Raw genomic sequence first — 23365 nt, 5'->3', positions numbered from 1 at the left:
AGATTATTTTTTTCGTAGTAAAATTGTGGTTTTGCTTGATAACGCGAAAGCCGTGCAACCTTGTTGTTTGTTTGTTTGTTTGTTTGTTTGTTTGTTATGGTTTAATGAATGCCCATGTTACAAGATAAGTCGATTCTCGTTAATTCGAACTCTTAATTCAAACTTACGGATAATTCAAACTAACATGCACGTCCCATCCTATGCGTCTCTATGGGAGGACACTCCCGGCAATTCAAACTTTGCTCTATTCAAACAAATTTGTGGCCCCCTTCGAGTTTGAATTAACGAGATTTCTATGTCGATTGAGCCAGCAAACAACTTTACTGTTTACATATATGCACACTGCATTTGCCCGCTCAAGAAAACTTCCACAGATATACTTAGGAACAGCAGATTATAAGAGAAAAAATTAAAGACGTTGACAAAGCTCTCTAATGCCGAATTAGAGCGCAGCTCTTGAGGAGAAGGGAAGGGTACGGGGGGGGGGGGGTATGCCCCTCCTCCTCTCCCGCTCACCTCCCATTTAGCGGGAAATTTACCAACATTCTCCAGTCAAATTTAGCGGGAAATTTAGCGAAACTTTCCCCACTATATTTAGCAGGAAACTGTTTCCGCTACATTTAGCGGAAATGTTTTTCCGCTAAATTTCACGTGATGTCACATTCATTCACTTGACGTCACGTGTGACGTCATCATGGGAAACGCCCCATAATGCAACGCGCGGTTACGCCGACGGCGGCGGCAAAGCCGCTCAGCCCGGAAACGGACGCCTAAAGGCCCGTTCACATATTTCCGACCGCTTAGAACCGAGTGCCTTGAAACCTCTTACAATTTCTTAGGACGAGAGAAAACACTGGCACGCTGGCGCCATCTATGGGGTGACCCTTGAACTGCATTTCACAAGGGCGAAGGTTTTGTGGGACTTCCGAGGTCAAATGTGCGTAATACCTATGAGCAAGGCTCGTTTATAACGCTGATAAAAGTTTTTCGAGCCAAGAAAGAAAGGATGATGCGCGAGAGAAACAAAAGTTATGCGGGACCGTCAAGTTTCGACTGCCATTCGATAGATGGCGCCAGGGTGTCCTCTCATCGTATGAAATAATAAGAGGTTCCATGGCACTTGGTCTTAAGAAGCCGTTAGTGTCTGAAGGGACTTTAAGAGCTGCGCTTTAAAACCTGGTCAGGCCATTGTAAGTATATGGAAGCATCATTTGGATCCACATATGTCTCGTCGCATATCACAACTATATCCAAAAACTAGCAGTGCGCGTTCTGTTCAATATGCATTCTTCATATGTGTCACCTACATAACTTTGTATTGATGCAGGCTTGAAAACATTAAAGAACGACGGGGAATTTATCCTTTTGAATTTTTTTTTATCTCATTTGTAATGACCATCTTGAAATAGTGAATAGACAAAAACAAATTATATTACTGTCTTGTGTCCTAGGTCTACTAGACATTCCCACAACCTAACGCTCAGATCATACAATTAGATTAACAACGCGTTCAAATTCTCCTTCCGTCCTCGAACAATTATTGACTGAAACGCCACCTGATGTTGTGAGTGCTGCAATGTTTTGTCCCTTTGTTTCTACCTTATTGCGACAGGTGCAACCTGGGTGATATTGTTTTATATTCCGCTCCTGCAAAAATATCGAAAGAGGTTTGCAGTATTAATAAAGAGAAACTCGGAGGTGGTAAAATATTAAAAATAGAGAAAAAACGGCTGCCGTGCATTTCCCATGTCCTCCATCGGATGTTCGTTGTTTAATGAGCTTGCTTACAGGTTGTCATGGTTAATAGAAAATTCGTTAAAGCTATCACTAATCGCGATCCTCCCGCTCTTCAGCAGCCCAGCGTTATTGCGTTCAGCACGCGACACTGCAGCAAGCCCGCGAGCCAGTGTGCAAGCGACAAGAAATGTACGTCCGCCATTTTTGCTTTATCTTTAATTTTTCATCACTTCCGTAGACATAAAACATGTAAGTAACATGAAAAGTAGACATAAAACTGCTCGCTTTTCGACGTTCGCTTGCCCGAGTTCAGGTATGTACGTTTGGAATTTGAATATTCTGAGACGTTTCAGGTGCGCTGGTCCTTACGTGTATTTTGATGGAAACACGCTGCAAAGGGAGCGGAATCAGTTTGCTTTCGCTTTCTTTCCATCAGGTCCACCAACTATCGAGGGAATCGGCCATACTTCAATGTGCTATGCACAGGTCTTAGACTGACGCGAGGTGTAGTTGTTGCCAACGTCGGTATCGAATAACAAAGGCTAAAAACGATCGATTTGCGTTCGAGTGCGAGAATCTCGGGAAAGGAAATCCCCGGGAACGCGGTGGGTGATATCTCTCGAGCACAGACGTTCTCAGTCGCAACAAGGCAGGGGAAAACCGTCGCCGGTTTCACCTGCGCCGCACCTTGGAAAGTACTGGGCTATTCCTACTTCCACGATTCATATTAAACTCATTTTACAGTGAAGCTATCTATGGCTCGGGTTCCGCAGATTTTTCGTGTGTGTCAACAAAAACTCAGGTCCCGAATTTGATGCCAAATCGCTTCATTCTATGCAAATGCTTATCCGTCTCGTTACTTGAATATTCATTTTCTGTAGATATGTTACCAAAAGGCACCGTTTTCGAGATCAATAGTCTCTCAGGTAGATCATAAAGATTTCTCAAAGATTTGTAGCTGTCCGACCCGCGTCGGCCATGTCTACGCTCGCACCGCCCTCTCTTTGTCGACCTCTGCAATGCGGTCTGTTTTGAAAGCACCTCAAGGGACACTTTTTGCGCGAGCCGAGAAAGTATAAAAAGGCAGTCGGTTGAAAAGCGAGAAAATGGGAAAGTAAGGTAGGGGTAGCTAAAAAAAGTCACTCAGTACCTATCTTTCTTTGGCGCTTCAGTCGACATACCTGTCGGCGCCAAAGTGCTTGGTAGGGAGGGAGATATCTGAGGTACTAGGCTATAGAGTCAACGACTAGAGTTTTGAGCACACTTCGTAGTCTGCTTGTAAGGCTAGAACAACAGTTCGGCTTCGGCTACGCCTTCGACCAAGTGTGATCAAAGGCTGAGCACTGGAGGCCAAGTGTCTGCCCTTAAGCCTGTCACCGGCCACGTGGCGGTCTTCTTTCAGCGCCCCCAATGTTCGTCGCAACAAGACACCCGTGTTGGCGATGCCTGTACCGCGCATCGGCCAATGCTAATGTTGGCCGATTTTTGACTGGGCGATCCGAGACACTAATTAGACACGATTGTGGTCTGAAATATTCTGGATCGGCTGTTCTACCGAGAAGCCGCCTAATGACGCAGTTTCTGAATCCAATTAGTGTGCTAAATTCTGGACCAATTAGACTTAAAAAAAAAGAGAGATTGAAAAAGCGTTTCATAGAAGATAACTTAAAAAGGTGAGAAATCACTTTTATAGACCCTCGTGCCGGGCTATATTCGGTGTAAGGGAAGCTTTCCAACTAAGCAGAGCTAACGCTGGGGTCACCTCCTTTCCAGCTCTGCTCAAGTCATATCGTAAACTCTTAATTTAGTTCCTTTTTTTTTTCTTTTGCAGCAGCAGCAGTCAGCGACAGCTTCACAGAATCCACTAAAGAGGATTCTGCAATTGTCTCTTCTAGATGATAAATAATTTTACGGGCACTAACTATCCTTAAAACTCAAAATTTACAATTCCGCGATGCCGATTTCCCTATTTAAAACGTAATGATAGGTCGAGACACATCCCTTTCTGAGCGGATTTTTTCGCCAAGGAAAAGCGGAGCATATACTTCTGGAGTGGTGTCAGCGCGGTGACGATGGGCGCTCGTCGGCCAATCGCATGTTGCTTCTCAATCGCAAGCCGCGCAGCTCTGAGAGAGGCGGCTTGCATACGGCCGACAAGCACCCATCGTCAGCGTGCTGACACAGATGCTGGGTTATGCACCACCTTTCCTGGGCGGTAAAATTGGCTCCGAAAGGGGTTTGTCCCGACCTTTCATCACGTTTTGAATAGGAAAGTCAACGACGCATCATTGTAATTTTTTTTTTTAGGATGCTGAGGACTCGTAGTATCAGTTATTTCCAAACACACGATCGCACAATCCGCCCTTTAAAGGGAAACTGAAGTGGGTTTGTATTTGAGTAAAAGCACTTAGATCGTCTTCAATTGGCCTCTAATAACACAAATATAATTTTTTAAAGTTTGATGCACGGAAACTGTCAAAAATGATTTTCAAAGCACCGCTGAAACCCCTTCTTGCCGGAGCCTGACGTCATAAAGGGAGTTTTCGGAATCTCCGCTGTCGCACACCTTCAGCGCCCATCAGAGCTATGCACGCGCACTCTTGCTATTTTCAGAAAAGGTCAGAAAAAGACGTCACAACTGCTGTCACTGTGGGTGAATATAGACGCTTTCAGGCAGCTGTGCATTGGCGCCGCCATAACCGACCTTTCTTTTTTTTTTTTCTTCCCCTTATTCTGTTTGTTTCGGTTCATCATTACAACAGCAGGACAACTTATTGCCACTTTAGGTGCTCCTCTGTCCTTCTCCCCGGCATAGGCCTTTGTAGAGGCTCGTCAACGCTCGCTTCAGTGGCTCGACATCTGATAAGAAAATGGCGGCTCAATCTGGCACCCGTCTATACCTGGCAAGCTTGCCCACACTAGCGGCACGCGCTTGGCGGTCGAAAGATCCCATTTTGGCGTAACCACTGGTCGGATGCTTTTCGTGTTTTCTCTCGTTTAGTTACATCTTCGGGGAAAACGAACATGATATTGAGATTCACAGGATGAAAATACCTTAAAATTTACCTCTAACTCTCTTTTTTTTTTTTTTCAAGAAATTTTTTTTTTTTCAGTAAAAGACGCCTCTTTTTGACTCGCAATTTTATTGACTACGATAATAAGATGGTACATTTCTTAAGCTGTCGTTAGTGAAGGCGCAGTGTCATTCAAAGGAATACGCCAAACATTAAAAAAAATTATACTGCTAGGACCCATTGTATGTCCCTATATTTGTGCTAAATTTGTTTTGAAAATGGCGCGATAGTTTCGTGGACAAATCAATTTATGCGCGGGACCCTCGGAACTTTTTCATTCGAGAGGGTGGTTCCCGTTTTAACCCATTCCCATTTTAACCTTCCCGTTTCGACCCGGCTCAAAACGACCTTCTCGTTTCGGCCATCGTTTGTGATCAGTTAGTTCGGTTCGTTTGTATTGTTCGTTAACAGCTGATTAGATTAGGTACAAGTGTCCAATGTTTGTTTTCCTTGCTGACCTCAATTCTCCCTCTCCCGAAACAACCTTGGAGACCTGGCACCTTAAGATAAACGCGGCGCAAGGGAGGGCGTACCCGAACATTTACAGCTTCATTGATTTCATCGAACGGGATGAGGCTTTGGCAAGGGTATCTTTGCAGTAGCTTGCAAAGAGTGGTGCCGTACAGGCCAGGGGGCTCAAGTGGGTCAGCAAGGACTATAAACTATCAGAACTGGAGTGTCGCCTTTCTGACGGTACGATTTCCCTGTACGACTTTCTCAACAAGGCGAAGGCATTTTCGGGTTTATGATATCTTCCTGTGTGCGCGAGTGTTCAGTGTTTGAAATCGTAAAAAAAAAAAATAAAGTCGGAAACGTATGCCTGTCACCCTGTCTGATTTATCGCTCTCCAAAATATCAAGATCACTAATATAAGGTTTAAGAATAACGTTCGCAAGCACTTTGGGTACCCTAAAAAATAGCGTCGCGATGGCGATGCTATTTTTAGCTTACCCAATGTGCTTGTGTACGCAATACCTAATTATTGAACGTAGCGCGAACAAGCGGTCGGAAATGTTGCTGTTCATCTCATAGAATTGAAAGGCTGCCATAAAAACTAGTACTGTCTTTGAAAGTGCTCATCTCAGCCAGTATACTAAGCCAAAAGATTTGGTGCTTGTTAATACTATTTCGAAATAAAATTTAAAAAAAACGGCAAGGTCGTTTTTGCAGTAACGGTGTCGCAGGGTGTACATAGACCGTTTCGGGGTTGCGCATTATGGGGATCATTTTGAAATAAGAAACGCAAAAACACTTTAAATAGTTGAAGTAAGAATATTACATTACTTCGAAGCTTGCTTGAAAGAGGTGCGTATTTTTAGAAAACATTGGCATGCAATAATATTTCAGAACATATATTCTTAAGCAGAAAAGGTGCGCAGACCAGGGTTATAACGATTAGACTTTTCGCGAAGAGGTTGCGATGCGCAGATTCTTATACAAAAGGGTTGAAGAGGGACGGGTTTGAACGCAAAAGGTTTTTCGAGCATCGGTTGAAACGGGACGGTTCAAATGAGAAGGGCGTTTCGGAAATGGGTCGAAACGGGACGAGTTCAAACGGGAAGGTCGTTTTAAGAATGGTTCGAAACGGGACTGGTTCAACCGGGAAGGTCGATTCGGGATTGGGTCAAAATGGGACGGGTTCAAACGGGAATGGGTTGTTTCGGGCTGCACCCATTCGAGAATGTCACCATGTTTGAAGGGTCGGTGACGTCGTTCAACCAAGCCCAGCGTCCCTTTGCACGCACTCGCAGACTTGGCTTTCTCTCTCTCTCTGCGTCTCGCGCTTCAGCTTCTACATTTACATTCCGCGTTTGGAGCACTCAGTTTCGGAGCAATGATGTCTACGGCATCGCTCTCTTCGTCGGCGTCTTCGACACTGATCGCAGCAGCGCTGAGAGAGATTCTTATAAAAAAATGTTGGAGTCATTTTGACTTCACTCGCTCACGACCAGCGACGACGAGATCGTCCCCGGACGAAATCACAGTCGTCCGCGACGATCTCACACGTGCATGCATGGTGGAAGGTAAAAGGGCAAAAGGGCGAGAGCGAAAGTAGAGTTGGAGTAGCCGATTAGCGTGAGAGTGAGAGATCGTAGAATGGCGAGGCGAGCTTGGGCGCACCTAACATGGGAGAGTGTTCAACTAAATATATTGATCACGTGGTTTATGAGCACCACGGTGTGACTAACTTGGGCAGTGTCGCCTACTCACCAGACGAAAATGACCAACATTAGTTAATTGATTCTTGCCGGTACTAGAGCTCTAAAAATCGCAAAACTTGGTGTATACTAAGTAGCCTATGAACATCCCATTTCAAGAATATTCTACCCATTTAATCTTTGTATACTAACCACTTTAAAAAGGTATGGAAACGAAATTTTAGGGCTTATTGTGTTGCTTAGGTATACACCACGTCACATCAGCACCTGAGAAGTATCAGTATTTTGTTTGCAAACGCAAGAAAAGGTCATTTGAAAACGAATAAATAAAGCGATTTCCCGCTCGCACCTGGTAATTGGGTGGCTGAAACTTGGTTGGAGGATCCCGACGTGTTGCTCCTCCCGCAGTGTCACTACCCTCGGCAGTACACCTTACACATAGATACCCTAGTCGTGAACGCAATCGCGAAAAGCCAGAGTAACGTTGGCGAGTTGGCCACCGTGGATTAGATGGCTCGCGCGGCGTGCGATCGTTGGGTGCCGCCGAGTTGTTCCCGCGTTTATTTATCGCGTTTGCGTTGAGGGCTGCAGCAACAGCGTGCTGCACCGCGAGACGCCGACCCACGGGTTTCCGAACGACGAGAAACTCCGAAACGTGTGGGTCCGTCTCACACGTCCGTCGTCTGTCATGTGGACGTCGGGTTAGAACCGATCGCTTGTGCGATGATCATTTCTGCGATGAGGACAATGAAAGGTGACCCACTGTCCTCAGTCTGGGTGTTCCTACCGAGAATATTCGATTGCTACCAGGGATTGTGTCCAGTATCTTCTTTTTTTAAAGAATAGCAGAAGAGTTTGGCGAACTGCAGGAAAAGCAAAGCAAACGTGTAAGTGAGCACGCTGTATTGTAACACGCGAAAGCCACCAAGTGGCGACGCTGATAATCACGCCAGTCTTTTGACGTGCTGACGAGCCGACGTCACGGTTGCGGCGGAGTTCCCATGATGCTTCACACGCCTCGATGACCGATTTCATGCACTCGGTAGAATCTGACGCTCGAAAAAACAAAACAAAATATTGCCAGCCGCTCAAAATAGGAGCATGCGATTGTCATTCACGAGTGTCATAGGTCGGAATTCACCGATTTCGGAAAGCTTTCCGTATTTCCCAGAACGTGCTAAGATCGCGATACTCCGTTTAGCTATGGGCACTGGCCTATAGGCCCGTTTCTCTCGACCAGGAGGTGACGTAGCATCCGCGTGATGAAATCGTAAAAAGACGCCAGCGCAAGCGTCCGCGAGACGCGACCATTTAAAGCTGGCGTGAAGCAGCGTCCTAGCGTCCCGTCACGTACGATCCACGGCCCTTTTACAAGCGCCTTTCAGCGTCCCTATGCGTCTGTCCACGCGCACTAACTTTGCGTTTGAAAAGAATACAACTCGACGCACAGCCGAGACGCGACCCAAAACCATCCGATTGTGCTTGCCAGGAATGCTTACTCAAAACAAGAAAGCTACGGGTCTACGGCCCTTGAAAGACTCTTTCAGAAAACGAGGGCTCACACGCCGCGTTATCAGCACGAGTTGTGGCTAGAGCAACTTATCCTCTGGCACGAAGAGCAGTTGGTGCGAAAGGAATCTGGCGAGCGCTCAGCATGCGCTGAACCATATAGCACGCATGCAGCTAAGGCCTCCAGCGCCCTATGCACTGACGTCACATCCACTGGCATTGTGGTGGTTGCTTAGCGCATCTACCTTTTTGGAGCATACATTCCGCACCACTCAATCTGCCTTTCTGAGCACAAAAAAAAAAAAAGTAGATGACGTCACAATTCAAGCCATGCATAGTGTAAACTCAATCCAGGGCGCATCTTATTCACCTTGTAGCTTGTGCATGTGGATAGTACCACTTACACGGGACAGGCATTCACCGAGGGTATGGTCGAAAAGACCCAGAAACGGTGTTTCCAGGGCTTATGAGTTAGTTCCGAGTAGCTCCTGTTTATCACGTAACCATGTCCGAAAATCTAGTCGCACGGCTATCACTGCGTGATATTCGGGTGTTCCAATAATTTTCCCGAGCGAAAGCAGAATTACGGTGCGAGTAGAACAAAATGATGCAGTGAGAGTGGGGAATCAATGTTTTCTGCTCAGCACGTACCATACAGATTACGATCTACGTCGTTGATGAGTTTCGCGTGCCAATTGCATGGCCAAACTGCTCTTCCCGTGAGGGCTCGGACAACCTCGCTGGTGACAAGCGGTCCGAATCCAACACCATGTCGATGCTCCGATTGGATCACCACCGTCATAGACACCTTTTGAAAGTCTGCCCTCTGCTGGAAGCTGTAGAATCCCTGCACAATGGCGGACACAAGTGCTCCCGCTGCGCGAGCCCTACTGCAGCGGGAGCACAAGTCGAAGCTACCCGCTCGCGCTGCTTGCACCTTCCGCGGTGTTAGTTGCACCACCACCTTGCAGTAGATCGGATTTTTTTTTTTTATCAATCAGCAAGTAACTTCCAAAATTAGTTTGTTTCGACTCATTTCGACATTTCGAAATGAGTCTCTTTCGACTCAACGGAACGTGGCTCGAAGAAGTCTACGTCATACCACTCAAGACGCAGGTGTTGGAAGCATGCATCCCAATCTGCACACAACTACGTTTCGCCCTCAAAGAAATTAACCCGAGACACCCGACCGCCCTGGATTTTCGAGGAGGCAGGACCTTTCATAAGCCATCCCGGCTCACCAAGTCAAGGTCCCCCCTGCAGTGGGGCCCTAATCTCCACCAGGATATCACCGCCTGTTGCGATTTGCTACTGCACACTAAAACAAAATGTATACTCTTACACCCCACGTCACATATAATACATCCCCAAAACTTCAGTTCGACGCACAGCAAACTGGCTTCGAACCGACGGCACCAGCTTTCACGAGCGGCTTGATAGCCATGTTGCAGAACCCATTGAAATAGCTAATGTACGTGGGACTGACTGACTGCAAAAAAAAAAAAAAAAAAGTAATTGCGGGTTTCTTGGCCCTACTGCAAAACCTTAGAGTTTTCCTCCCGTAGTCTTTGATACGTCCTTTAGCTGTTTATTATGTTATGTGACTATGTCGCACTTTCATGAAGCCTCTCGTAAACGTTGGGGCCGTCAGTTGGACGGTGATGCGCTGTACGTAGAACTAAAGTTTGGGGATGTATTATATCTGACAAAGTTGACTAATTCCAGCAGATAGCGATGTCCTGTACATTAGGGCCCGAGTTGTCCTCCCAGAGTCACATCCGGCCGTATTGCAGGCGCCGAGCCGCTAGATGGTGTCGCTGACGCCGCGATTTAAAGAAAGCGGCGCCTTTCTAGAAAAGGTCTATAGACCGTTCCATTTAGCGCTCTCTGGGCGGCACCATTTTCTTCGACCGCAGCGCCCTCTCCTTACATCCGGGAAGTTCAGCGGGTTCGGCGGGGTAAAATGAGAGAGAGGGCACGCGCCGGACTCCGCTAGCAGACGACAAACCGGGAGGTTGCCGTTCTCCATCTTTGGGCTGTATCGGCGGGCTCTACCGAACATCTAACTCTCGCTCGTGGCTTCCGTTGTGAAGTGGTTCGCGTTCTTAGAATAGTTGTGGCTACTCCAAATCAGCCTATAGCTCTCTGTTGTTCTATTTTGCTAAATGATCAACTAGCACATCTTTTTTCCGTTACTTAAATAGCAGTTGAGTCAGCCGGCAGTACTACCCTCAACTACTGCTTGTATTGCAGCAGGAGGGCACGTTTTATTCATTATTTCAGACTTCCACTCATGGTCGCTAAAGGCCTACACCAGTACGAACTTTTGTATAGTAAAAAAGCTACAGCAACCGGATTTCCTTTTCGCCAAAGAGACCGGTCAGTCTGAGACAGTTTTCCCTATTTTTGTTTTTTATTTGCACGCAGGTAACAGCGCAATTAAACCCTGTGAGACTTTTTATCAAGCATAGTGTTACACGATAACTGGCATACCAAAATCTGCGCATCTGCACTTGAAAGTTCCAAAATGACGTGATTTTAAACAGAGTTTGCACGCCAGTCGGACGCTAGCTACAGCCCACGCGGCGGAGGGGACGACATACGGGGTGAGAGGGGGAGTGCATTTTTCTCTCTTTTACCCTCTCTGCTATGACCCTGATGGAACGGTCTATAAAGGGCACTGTTCCAAGCTATCTCGCCTCTCCTTTTAGGGTAGCACCAAGACATTAACTGACGTCCGCGGTTCTCTCATCAGTTAAAGAAATTAGCTTCCTCACTCGGGATTACCAGAATACATTAGAGAGGTACCTCGAACGTTCTCGGCACCAATAACCCATTGCGTAATAACTTTAGGACGAAAAAAAAAATGTATCATTTAGCCTCCGGTGTGTTCGCTCATTGTCAGGTCGCTTTTTGCGATGGTCACTCCGGTTGAGCTGGGAAATTCTCAGAGCTGCGTAATATCCGACTAAAAAGAAAACTCCTAGTTGGGCAGAGAGGGAATGCGTGAGGCCGTCTAAACAAAGACGTGGAACATGGCTCCCTAATGGCCGCGAAGTCGATTAGCTCCCCGAAAGAGCGGAGCCATTTAGAGGCGGCGTAAAATGCAGATCACCTACTCCCTGCTTTAAGCCCGTTTCTTCGCCGGCGCGCTTAAAGTGTGCTCCCAAGTGTTCTCCCTCCTTCGCGTGTGACGGGCACCCATTCAAAGAGGAAATTCCGACACCGGTCTCGGTGCGCGCACTCACGCAAGAACACTGGAGAAGTTCTCCGAGACGATCGTTTGAGAAGCAGCTGACCTTTACATTGGTTATGTTAACTCTGTAATCTATGGCAAGGTGCTAGAGCATATGTATTTGGTTGCACGCAATGCTATCTGTACGGTGTACATACCATGTTCATTAGTGTCCTAAGACTACCCATCGCCGTGGTAAACGGATCTAAAAAAAAAAACATGTTGAAGGGAAAGAGGACGCCGGAGCAGTATGACTCTACGCCGCACTGAGCGTGTGCATGATACCCTCATTGTGAGTAGATGAATGAAGAGATGTTACACTAACAGACTGTAATCGGCGCATCTCCTATTACCGGTCTTTTAGGACCGATTGATAGTAAGTGAGGTTGCTTTCCCAGAAACAGTATCGAGGCATGCGAACCTGCTAAGATTATGATTTGCTTTGACACTCTGAAAACGCCGCGGGGCGTCTCCTATGGGATTTCATCTATTGCGATTTTTATATTATACGGCTGCAGCCGTTCTTTCAAAAAAGCGAGTCACGTTTAGTAAGTGGTGAATGTGTCAGCTGAACTCAGCTTGTCCCGTGCACGTTTTCAACTAAATATGTGGCGTAAACGGTTGGTCGTGATAAATGAGGGTGAAATCAAAAGATGACGAATACAGGGGTACGTGTAGACAATTGAGTTAGCTGCTTTGACCAAAAGAAGGTACGTCAACGCGAGAAAAAAAAAAAACAGAACAGTACGCGCACATACATGATTCAAAGTATTTATTCCGCCATACGTGACAGTTTTGTACGTGGAATTTATTCTCGGGCATCACTCCGGCGCCCTGTTGACTCCCAGTTTTCATATTCTATGATAAATAAAAAGATTACCCCAATAACAATAAAAAGTTGTTTGGTGTCAAAGTACTGGAGAAAACCACAAAATTATTTTTATTGAAAAAAACGTAAGTATGCACTTTGTAACACTCTGTCTATACTGGAGAGAACCACGGAATATTTTTAAGTCTAAAAGGCTAAGTATGCACTCTGTAATATCCCGTGTAAACAAAATGCATTGCCTATTACTATTACAGACTCAACAGAAAGCAACGCGCCTGAAAACTTTAGTAGATGACATGGTGCGGAAGAGGGTAAAACTATTACGCGCCTCAAATACGGAAACTCTTCCCGTAATACAAGGATAAAATGCATTTGAATGGTTCAGATCCGGTAAAAAAAAAATGAGTAGCTAAGCCAGCAATCTCTGACACCTGTCCGGGGAATTTTCATGCTGACGTCAGAGCAGAAGTAGAGGTACAATCACAGCCACAGTGTGTGCCGTCTGTGGCTGAGGCGAACATCCTAGCTTACCACCAAGAAAAACAAAATATCACATTGATAGCAACATACCAAGCGCTAATTTTAAGAACATGTTCGCTTGTTTTGGGTTGGTGAGGTTAAGAAATAAGCGAACAAGTTGGGTAAGACGAACTCACGAACGATTCCACGTACGCTCGGGAGGGCACAGCGAGGAAATACGCCCGAAAAAACAATACCTCGTAAAGAACGAGAATTCCCGGACGCTTCGAGAACTCTCGCTGTCTCTCGAAAGCTGCTGCTGACAAAAAAACAATTCTTCGTAGACCCGCTTGAGAATGAAACATATCGCACACATTTTGAAAGGAGTTCCTCAAGTGTAAGCGTGAGCAGAAGACATATGGTTGTGTCGTCTGCTAAAGTTGTACTCGGACTGCCGTATCCGCTGCATGACGATGGAAGGTCTGGCATAGCCCGGGTCCCTGGGCACATTGGCAGCGCTCGGCCTGGCGAGGCGATCCAAGAAGGAACCGACGAAGCCCTTAGGGCCGACAACCTGGTTGACCGCCGGCAAGACAACTCCCGCCGGACTGTCCGAGCAGTCCGGGTAGCTGTTCGAGCAGTCCTCGTCCAGCAGACCCCTGGACCAGGCACCGAAGTAGTCGTCTCTGGTCGCCGGTCTATCGCTGTTTAGGAGAAAAAAGATTGAAACTTCACATCTACCTCATAGTACTTCCGTTTCATTTTGAATTGGACCGCAGTAGATCCTACGAGCCGGCAGACCAGAACTAGCCACGCGACCATCCGGCAAGGCGGGCGGAGCGTGGACGCATGGCAAGCTGAGTATGGAGACGTCTCGTGGTATACGACGTTGCCGTGACATCTGACTCACGTGTTGCTCTATCGCCCACGCGCGGCGAAACGCCTCCAAGAAGGCTCCCCATCACGTAACGAGCACATCTTATACACCGGAAACAGAAGGTATGCTGAAATCAGAGGTCAACACCCGCGCTACTAAAAAATATGCGACACTCGTAATAGCAGTGAGTCAGCATATTAGTTTGTTGCGGCGTAGCACGATCCTACAGGTTAAAGCTGTATAGAGCTGCTCGATAGACTACGCTTGGAAGATCTCTGATTGTCGACGCTGCCATCTTACTGCCACGCAACTGGGGACAGTTACAAACATGAAATTGCACTTTCTGAGCTTTCGATAGTGTCAGCGAACTCGTTTTATCGTTTTACTCCAACTGCTCTAACGTCGCTGGAGGACGAAAATATGAGTGCAGAAGCCAGTAGTGGTCGTCAGTTGTCTATGAATTGCGACAGGATTTGCGTAGGACAACCTCAAGGACGACGCCCTAAATTGCGGCATCAAAGAGGACGATATCAAAGAGGACGACCTCTAGGGCGATCTCCAGGACGACATACAGGGCGATTTAAGGACAACCTCAAAGACGACGCCGAGGATGACGTCTGGACGACGTGAAGGTCCTCGTCTGCGCCTTCCCGCGGCAGTGCTTCTTGATCTCGCTCCAAAGCAAAAATTTGGCACCTTGAAATTTCGGGGACGCCCACCCTGCCCGCGTCCAGCGTATGCGTTTCCCGCACAAGTTGCTCGGAGCTCGGGTTCAGTCGTTGTGCCCCGCAGTTGTAAGCGGCAACGACGGCCACACACCGCCACGTTCGTCGTCTTTATCTGCGCTTGAAGCCGTCTGTACAAGAAGCGTTCGTATGCTCGACGGTTCGAAAATCACCACAAGACGTGAGAAGGATCTTTTCGCTCCCGCTATTATCAGATTGCTCTTCGCGCCCAGGCGAATTGAATAGACGTGCTGGAATTGAGATGATCGAGGCGCGGTTTGCGCCGGCCGAAGTTGTGTTCTCAATTGTTTTATTCTCGTGTAAAAAAAAAGGAAAAAAAAGTCGCGTTGAGTGCGGTTTTTAACGTTGTGTACAGTGTTGCGCTTAAGTAAGCGGGCAATCCCCTCCATACTAGCGGGTGTGGCTGGCCTCGGCAGCTCACGTCGATCAGCTGGCTCTCGTCTGCTTAGCGGAGGAGCACCTCTACGGTCTATATTTGACCCAAAATAAAGTCATTTATCTCTTAAAAACCAAGGTTGGCTGCTACACAGAATGCCCGTGCCGGTCTGGTCGTGTTCAATGCGTAATGCTTCTGCTACGAGCCGCACCGTGGCTCAGCTACTCTACAGACGAGCTTTTTAGTGGCTCTAATTAGAACGTCCCGGCAAAATCCCGCCGTCCACTGTAATCCGCATAACAATGGCGAAATTGTACTCGGCGAACGTCAGGAAAACATAAGCCTTTTGAACCTCGAAACCCCCGGTTAACTACGTCTACCGGTACCCGACATTTTTTTTCTTTTCTTGCTCTTGCAGGGGGCATGCGCCTTGCAGCATCGACGCGCAGCCAGTGTGAGCACATCTCGTCGGCAATCTGTCATACGCCGGAGCATCGAAACAACAAAGGCACATTCACAATTAGGCGTTACTGTAGAAAAAGTATCCCGACACCAAGAGCTTCCGTCCTATGCCGGTGAACAGTGTTAATCACTCGTTCGTCCCAGTTCACCGTACAACGCTGAATACAAATGTGAGCCTAACTGCGATGCCGCCGAATGAAAAAAACAAAAACAAAAAACATGAAACGAGACGCGGAATGATTCAGCAAGCTTCGGTCGTACGAGACAGTGTAAGAGCACGTGGAAATTATAGCTTCCCAAGACCCTCACTTTGCGAACGACCCCGCTTATCACGACTTTATATTGATCGATTTTTTCCGTTCTCAAATTGGAAATGAATGGAGAACACGGCCGCTTTAGTAATACGCGACGGCTTTCTTCCGAAATTCGATCGGTTCGCGACACAAAGTAAAGAGCCGCCGAAGATCAAAAGAACGAAACGTAGAATTAAGCTACAAACGGGCCACGGCGTTGACTCGGTGAGGAGAGTTCCTCCTCAAAGTCTTCTGCTCGGAGATGCATTAACCTTTCAAAACTCTAGCGGACGCCCCTTCTCGCAGAGATACAGCCGTCGTACGGTGCGCCTAAGACAGGGGTAGTAATCATCGAAATAAGGGTAAGAGCACAGGCTGACTGGTGAAAACTCGTACTCATAAACGACGACGTGCTTTGAGACGTCGTTCTGTTGTCCTTTTCGCTTCCTTGCCTTTGGGTTTCATAAGTATGTATTAATTGCTACGCTTTATGGAAACAACGTTGACCTAAAAATTAGGTTAGCGGTGGGGTCTTGCGCGAGACGTTTGTGGTGCACAGTATCCCATCGCAAACGTGAAAACACCATGTGCAGTGATTTCTTCGCTAAATTTAACGGGGAAATTGGATTGCTGTAGAGCTAACGGTTCCTAAAGTCACGGCGTCTAATCTACCCGCTGCGGGCGTACGAAAGAAACAGCGACTGACCGGACGACGCTCTGCCAGTACTGCGTGAGCGGGAAAACGTAGGTCAGGGTCCTGGCCGCCTCGCAGACGACGCGCTTGCGGCAGCCTGGGTCTGTGCTCGTCACCCAAGATGGCCGCCGGCCCCCTGACGGCACAACCGGCGTCGGGCCGACCGTGGAGGCGCCCAAAGTCGTGGCGCCCGTCTCGACGCTCACCGAGGGACTCTCAGTCTGCTGGCCACCTTGGAAGAGGAGAATCAGAGGTTGAGAACAGAGGTCAGAAGGTCGTACTTGTTCGGAAGATTTAAGCGCGTATTGGCACCAATAATCTTTATTTTATTAGGCTGGATCGCGGACCGCGGCCCTCGGCACCTGGGGCCGAGTGTCGCCACCGGCGGCTATTAATTGAAACCAGCCAATGCATGGGACTCTATGGGAAGAACGAGAAAAAGTGCCGTTTTCCCCCGTTTCTAAGCTGTTGTCGGCACTGAAACTTTTTGGATGCTTTTTGATAAGCAAGTCAAATAGCTTGCGTACGAACATTAAAACTGACAGCCCTCGCAATTCTTATAAATAAATATTTTGTGGTCGAGAGTAACTCCGCTGTAGGGCAGCTCAATGATGCGAGTTACCTAGAGTTACCGCGGAGTCGGTTTCGTTGAGTTGGGTTTAGCAGACGACAAGCTCAAAGGCTTTGCTACGGGGAAATCGCTCACTCTCGGAAAGCTGCTGTCGAGATGGAACTTCTTTGTCATTCATCAACTTCTGGGCTTCCCCCGAGGACGGTCTCATTGACGGCAAGTTCCTTTGTTTACCCCACTACGAAAGCAAGCTTGCCAGCTCAGCCGTAGGTGCTCCGATACGTTTGATTTTTTTATTCGGCGACCGAACGTTTGGCAAATACCGATTCGGTCTCCAAACACCCGACATAAGGATTGCAGCGCACCATAAAACACTCGCTTCCGAGAACAGCGTACATGCTTCAATATTCTTGCTTTTGTGCGTTTCTCCCGTAGACTTGCGTGTATTGCCTGGTGTGAAGCAATGACCGCCGGTGGCGACACCGACGGGCTCTCGATCCGCGATCCAGCCCACTAGTGATTGGCACACATTTCCTCTCGATGCCTGACACCACCATGACAGCCATTGTTGATATGTTATTTCTTTTTTGTTTCGGGTTCAAGACGCGTGACACCCGTGTACGTGGCTTTTCGGCACGGATACTTTGACGCATGGAGAATCGCGTGCGCCAGTAACGAAAAAGTCAACTCAAAATAGGGCAGACATCGACAAAAAAAAATTGATATACGCTATTTTCGGATAAATGAACCACTCGCAGACATTTATCACGCACTGTTCACATATATGCTTATAACGAATCCACATTTACGACACACCTGCAGAAAACAGTTTTTTTTGCATTTTAATTTGTATATAGGTTATTTAGTTTTATTTGCATATAGGTTGCTGTATTTTGATACGATGTTGAGTCTCTACGACACTTTTACGATGTGAAACGACCTTTATGAAGTCTTGGGAATTGCTAGCTAAAGGGGTAAAAGTTGGGCATTTGGCACGGCATTGAGCTGGCCTCGCAAATGTTTCATCGAGCAGAACGGCAGAAAGCCTTTCTGATGTATAGTTAGGTGCGATCGCGAAAGCTAGTGAGTACGGGTGACTCTAGAAACCATCTGACTGGAGTGACCCTGAAGCGTAGCGCACGTAGTGACCTCAGAGAGGACACGCGAGCCACCCTTCGTAGTGACCTTAGCGAATATGTCCTTCGAGAAACGCCGCCATTTGACAACGCTGCAGGAGAGCCGTTCCTCGAGTGCAGTACTGAGGACGAGGTCTTCAGGCTTGTACCGCTTACTAAGAATGGAAACAATGCCCGCACCCGTTTTTCAACTTGATCGAGGTCGGGCAGAAGAAGGGTTGCGCAGGTCCTTGTGTCTTACACTCCCTGGGGGGCCAATCTTCACAACAGTTGAGCCGGCTTAACGGCTCAGGTGAGACCGGGTGCAAGAAAGCGCTGCAAAGTGTGGTGCGCGCGATCGTCTTGAGACCCGCTCAGCTCGTGCGCTGGCTTTGGCAGTGCTTTCTTTCCCCCAATCTCTACTGAGACGCTGTTTCTAGCATGCCGGCCCTTATGTCTACAGCGGGAATTTCGTCAAAGAAACGTCAAAGGAATTCGTAAACTTGCTAACCTAGCAAGTTCACAAATTGGAACGACTGACTGGGTGCACTATCATGCGTCTTGATTAATACAGAATGACTTTATGGGGAGAAAAATATTTTATATATCGCGATTTTAAAACAAAATTGGTGGTGCTTTTATACAGGGCTAGCATTGACTCCACGTCAGCCGCCATTGCTCCGCACCATGTTCCAGTGCCCACACCTTCTGCAACATGCATTTGGTACCATCGAATGTTCTTCTCCGCGAGGCTCGCCGAGAAGAACAAATTCGATTTTGCGAAATGCATGCTGCAGATGGTAGGGGCACATGAGCGTGGTACGGAGCAATGGCAGCTCGTACGGTTCCATAGGACGTCACATGTAAAGGATGTATAACTATCACTGCTCTGATCATCGGGTCGCTGCACACTCTACAGCTACACCGAATCCAATTTTCACAAAAACAGACACGAATGCCAATTAGTGAAAAATGAAAAAGAAGAAAAAACACGGGTGAACTTTTTAATGACATTTGTAGTAAACCCGAGACAGAGAATCGGATAATAATATCCGGTTAACTGTGGATGACAAGTGGCAAGGCGCCAGTAAGTGCAAGCTGAGCTAGATATTATCCTAAAGATGGGTTAAAAATGTATTCGAAAAAAAGCCGACGTGCACTCGGAAAAAAAAAAAAGACGGCCGACGTCTTTCTTTCTTTCTTTTTTTTTTTTTTTTTCCCCTACGAACGTGTCTTCCGCGCCAGCTGAGAACGATACTTTGAACGCGAATGAAGTAAGCCCACTCACCGGCATGCAGAATCACCGCTGTCCACAGTAACAGCGTGGCGGCGACGTAGCGGAGGATGGCCATTTCGTGCACTTGGCGCCCTACTCCTGGAATCTCGTTCACAAGCCGGTCCTGAACGCACACTGCCGATCCGAACGACTGCCGTAGTACCACCGACGAGAAGTAAGAGTGGGAGGCATCAGGGTCTCGACTTTCATCCCGGATCTACGTCGTGACGTTTCAAAGCGCGGCTAAGACCCTGATTCGTTGGGAAACACGACAAGCCGTATTCTTTCCCTAATTGTTGACGCCAAAACGGCGTCTTATCTTTGAATAGAGAAAAAAAAATTTTTTTCTGCGGATGAGTAATTCGGTGAAAGGAGAGAGTGGTGAGGGTTCCATTGCCTTTGTTGGTCGTGTGTCTGGTTTGGTGGTCAGTTGGGTGTTTCTCCTTTTGTTCCGTGTTACCTTGTTGCGAAAAGGTTGGTGACCTTCGGGGCTTTTTCATTATGGGGCTACGTGCTAGTTGAACCAGTCGAAGCCGAAGTGCCGTACCACGAGATTCTTCTCTCTCTCTCGAGGCGTCCGAGAAGAGGAGACAGATGACAGGGTGGTTCAGCCAGCTGGTAGCGTCCACTCCGCTGTCAGCCCGGGCGACAGTGTTCATGCCCCCGGTTGGGCGAGGAAACGTTTGTTATTAGAATGCAATTAAATGCAAAGATGCAAGCGAGCTGGACAAGAATGATGAAAATAAACCCCGGAGAACGGGAACAAGAGGGACAAAGGACAAACACAAATCTCCAAACACAGCTAGGAAACGTTTGTCTCTTTTCGTATGGGATGGAGGGCCCAACAGAGATAAGCGAAGCCACACTGGCTTCACTTAATTGTTCCTTCTAAACCTTCTCCGGTGGTTTAGAAGGAACAATTGTTTGGAACGTTGCGGAATATAGCAAATACCAAACCTCGAACAACTTTTGTTTTTGTTTGACAGGGTGTTTGGGTTACAAAGCCCGAGTCCTTTCGGTTCTTGGGGGATAACTATATTTGTTAATCATGTCGTATTACACCTGAGACTGCGGTGGAAGAAATCGGAAGAACTTTCAGTAGAAAGAACAGACACAGAGAACGTCTCAAACTCAGCTAACTGGTTTATTTCTCAAACAGCCTTTAAGTACCCACGGAACTTTTTCCCAACCACACTCTACAGATAAACTCCCTTGTTGCAGACATTTCGAACCGGATGGATACAAAAGATACAAAACAACCCACACATGAGACGAGGACTTAACAATGGGACACTGCGGATCATCGCAGTGACCTTGAGAGAGATATGTCCCGAATTATCCTAACAGTCGCGTCAAAATGCACACACAAACAAAAAACAAAAAAAAACACACAGGTGGCTTCTAAACCGTGGCGACGCACCCAGACATAAAGAGACCACAAAGAAAACACTTTTTTTTTCTTTCTTTTCCTTGGGAAAACACACCCAAGTGATCTCGAAACCGCGATCACAAGCACATAAAAAAAAAAAAAAAAGTTATAGATGTATATACACATATACATTGTCTCTCCCCCCCTTTTCTCGTAAACCGAATGCGTTCGTTCAAAGCCTGAGAAACTTTTTGGAGTTGCGTCCAAGTTGCATCGATGCTTGGCTTATGCAGTTTCCAATAGAACTTATTCTTATTGTTTCTTTAACGACCCTCTTAATGTCATTTCGCTCTTTATGCAGAACTTCTGTCTCTGACCAATGCGCATTACAATTATTGCATTCCTCTATGTGCTTTGCTATCTCGGAGTTCGGCGCATGCGTGCCTACATTTCTCTTGTGTTCTAGTAACCTGTCATTGAGGCATCTTGAAGTTTGTCCCACGTACCTAAATCCACATGTCAACGGAATCTCATATACTACACTCTCTTTGCAAGGAACTGAAGGTTCCCGATGGGCCTTCTGACAGCCCTTGTGGTCCGACAGAAAGGGCGTCAACCTGCTCATTTTTAAATCTGAAGAAAACACTACGTCCACGCCGAACTTTTTTGCGAGAGCCTTTAGGTTGTGGGAATTTGTTAGCCTCCTAAGTCGGAGAGGCAAAGAAAAATCGAGCACAAACGGCACCAAATATTGCTGCCGCGTCCTAAATTGAGTTCGAGAAAAACTCAATCCGAAATCCTCGTTTAAGATTGAAAAAACAAACAAAAAAACCTCGAATTTTACGTTGAAGTAGCGCCCGGCTCTTCATCATCGTACTTGCAAATTAGGTTTTTCTCCCGGAATATTTGAATCTACTCTTTTATTTCTTCACTTTTTTCCCCCTCTTACGTTACTTAATCGGTGATGCTTCTCGCTCCGCCCACCACGCGGGTTCCTCTTCGTTCTCAAACTTTTCGAATAGAACTCTCTGGGCGAGGGAGTTCGCAATTACTCTGTTTACTTTCATTCCCGCAAATCATATAAAATAAAAGCCGAAAATTGAAGATATCTTTTTAGTAAGAACACCACGGCCGATTGGTCACGCACCATTCCCGGGCGCATTAAAAATAAACCCTAATAATGGCTCCGAGTTTCGTTGCGGGGTCATTTATAATTAATGATTTTACAACAGCAACTTTTTTTTTTTTCTAGGTTAGAAGAGCAACGCACGCTTTTTTGTTGCGGGATGCCGAGTTGGATGAAACTGCTCCGCCTAAACTCCGGCCGATATCGAATCACTTTTAATCCGCCCGAGAAAATCGCCAAAACGCCGTCGCTCTCGAAACATATTAAATATGTCTGCGTCAAGAGCCGACGCACACTACCCGGCTAATTGAGGTAAGAGAGCCTAGATTCAAGAGGCGTGTAGCACGATTGCCCCACGTGCAGAATCCTCGTCGCAAAAGCCCCTCGTCATTAGTTTCGAAAACCCCGCGTTCATTTACCCCGTCCCGTATTTCCCAAGTGCCAAGAGCCCCGTCTTCACTGCCCCCGTCCCACGGTGCTTCAACCAGCATTGTCCTTTGTATTTACCTAATCCGTCGATGGTCTACAAAGGCTCAGTGAAAGAAACAACAAAATAAGGTTAACATGAACCGCAGGAAAACGTAGAATGACGTAATACAAGTGGCCAACCGCTAAATGTGCAGGTAACCGGACAAAAGCTCACCGGACAAAAGCTCACCGGACAGAAGCTCATCGGACAAAAGCTCACCCGTTTTTGCACAGACCCGGACAAAAGCTCACCTAATTATATATATATATATATTTTTTTTTTTTGGCTACCAGGGTGAATCACGGGCTGGGATAAAGTGCGGACGCGATGAACATTGCACCATTTTCAGGAAAACTGCTACCCCCAATCCCATGCAAGGGCGGCGGAGAAAAGCTCACCGGAGAAAAGCTCACCGAAAAACCGGCAGATGCGGAGAAAAGCTCACCGGCCTTTGGGCGGACGTGGAGGAAAGCTCACCGATTTATTAACTTAGCGGATTCTGCGTCAAACGTGGCAATTTAACACAAATCGCCTTCGTCACTTTATTAAAAATATGTCCTTTTTTTTATGTGCTTGAAGTTCATTGGGCATATTTACTAATTCCTCAGAAATTAGTAATCACTCCTTTTGTACATTAATGAAGCCGCAAGGGTATAAAATCAGAACATCGTACACCGGTAAAAAAGACGACAATTTATTGACAAATTACTAGTGCGCCGTCGGTAGCTCTGTCAAATAAAGAGGTTTGTTCTTCGCAAGATAATATGAATAGCGGTGTGTGCACCGTTTAAGCTCCAAATATTGTGTAGTGCCTAATAAATAAGTAGGTGTTAGTTGATGTAATCAATGTCGGCTACGCTGTTTTCTTTCTGTTAATTTCACTAACAAAACTTTAGTTGCAAGAACAGATTCGTCGTGTCGTGTTTGTTGTCTTCACTCCGTTGTCATCGTTTGAGCAGTCTTCATCATGTATGACGTTTACCAACTCG

General features: G+C 46.9%; 1 protein-coding gene across 1 annotated transcript; it reads right to left on the bottom strand.

Moving 5' to 3' along the window:
• Nucleotides 1–13393: 13393 nt before the first annotated feature.
• LOC121047510 lies at nucleotides 13394–19488 on the bottom strand. Its single transcript, XM_040502802.1, has 3 exons — nucleotides 19425–19488; nucleotides 16463–16682; nucleotides 13394–13706 (listed from the first exon to the last, which is right to left on the bottom strand). Exons 1-3 carry the CDS (start codon nucleotides 19486–19488, stop codon nucleotides 13394–13396), a joined length of 597 nt encoding a protein of 198 aa, XP_040358736.1.
• Between the last annotated feature and the right edge of the window lie 3877 nt (nucleotides 19489–23365).

This window comes from Ixodes scapularis, unplaced genomic scaffold (genome assembly GCF_016920785.2).
Source record: "Ixodes scapularis isolate PalLabHiFi unplaced genomic scaffold, ASM1692078v2 PGA_scaffold13__105_contigs__length_92229423, whole genome shotgun sequence".
In the NCBI taxonomy this organism is placed as follows: Eukaryota; Metazoa; Arthropoda; class Arachnida; order Ixodida; family Ixodidae; genus Ixodes; species Ixodes scapularis.
The sequence above is the reverse complement of the archived record's forward strand: the minus strand, read 5'-3'. Positions and strand labels throughout refer to the sequence as shown.

Excerpts from the sequence above, each read along its gene's own strand:
- LOC121047510 (XM_040502802.1), bottom strand. The coding sequence starts at position 19,488 with ATGGCCATCCTCCGCTACGTCGCCGCCACGCTGTTACTGTGGACAGCG. Across the intron at positions 16,683-19,424 it reads AGCGGTGATTCTGCATGCCG|GTGGCCAGCAGACTGAGAGT; the intron begins GTGAGTGGGCTT and ends TCCTCTTCCAAG. Across the intron at positions 13,707-16,462 it reads TACTGGCAGAGCGTCGTCCG|CGATAGACCGGCGACCAGAG; the intron begins GTCAGTCGCTGT and ends TCTCCTAAACAG.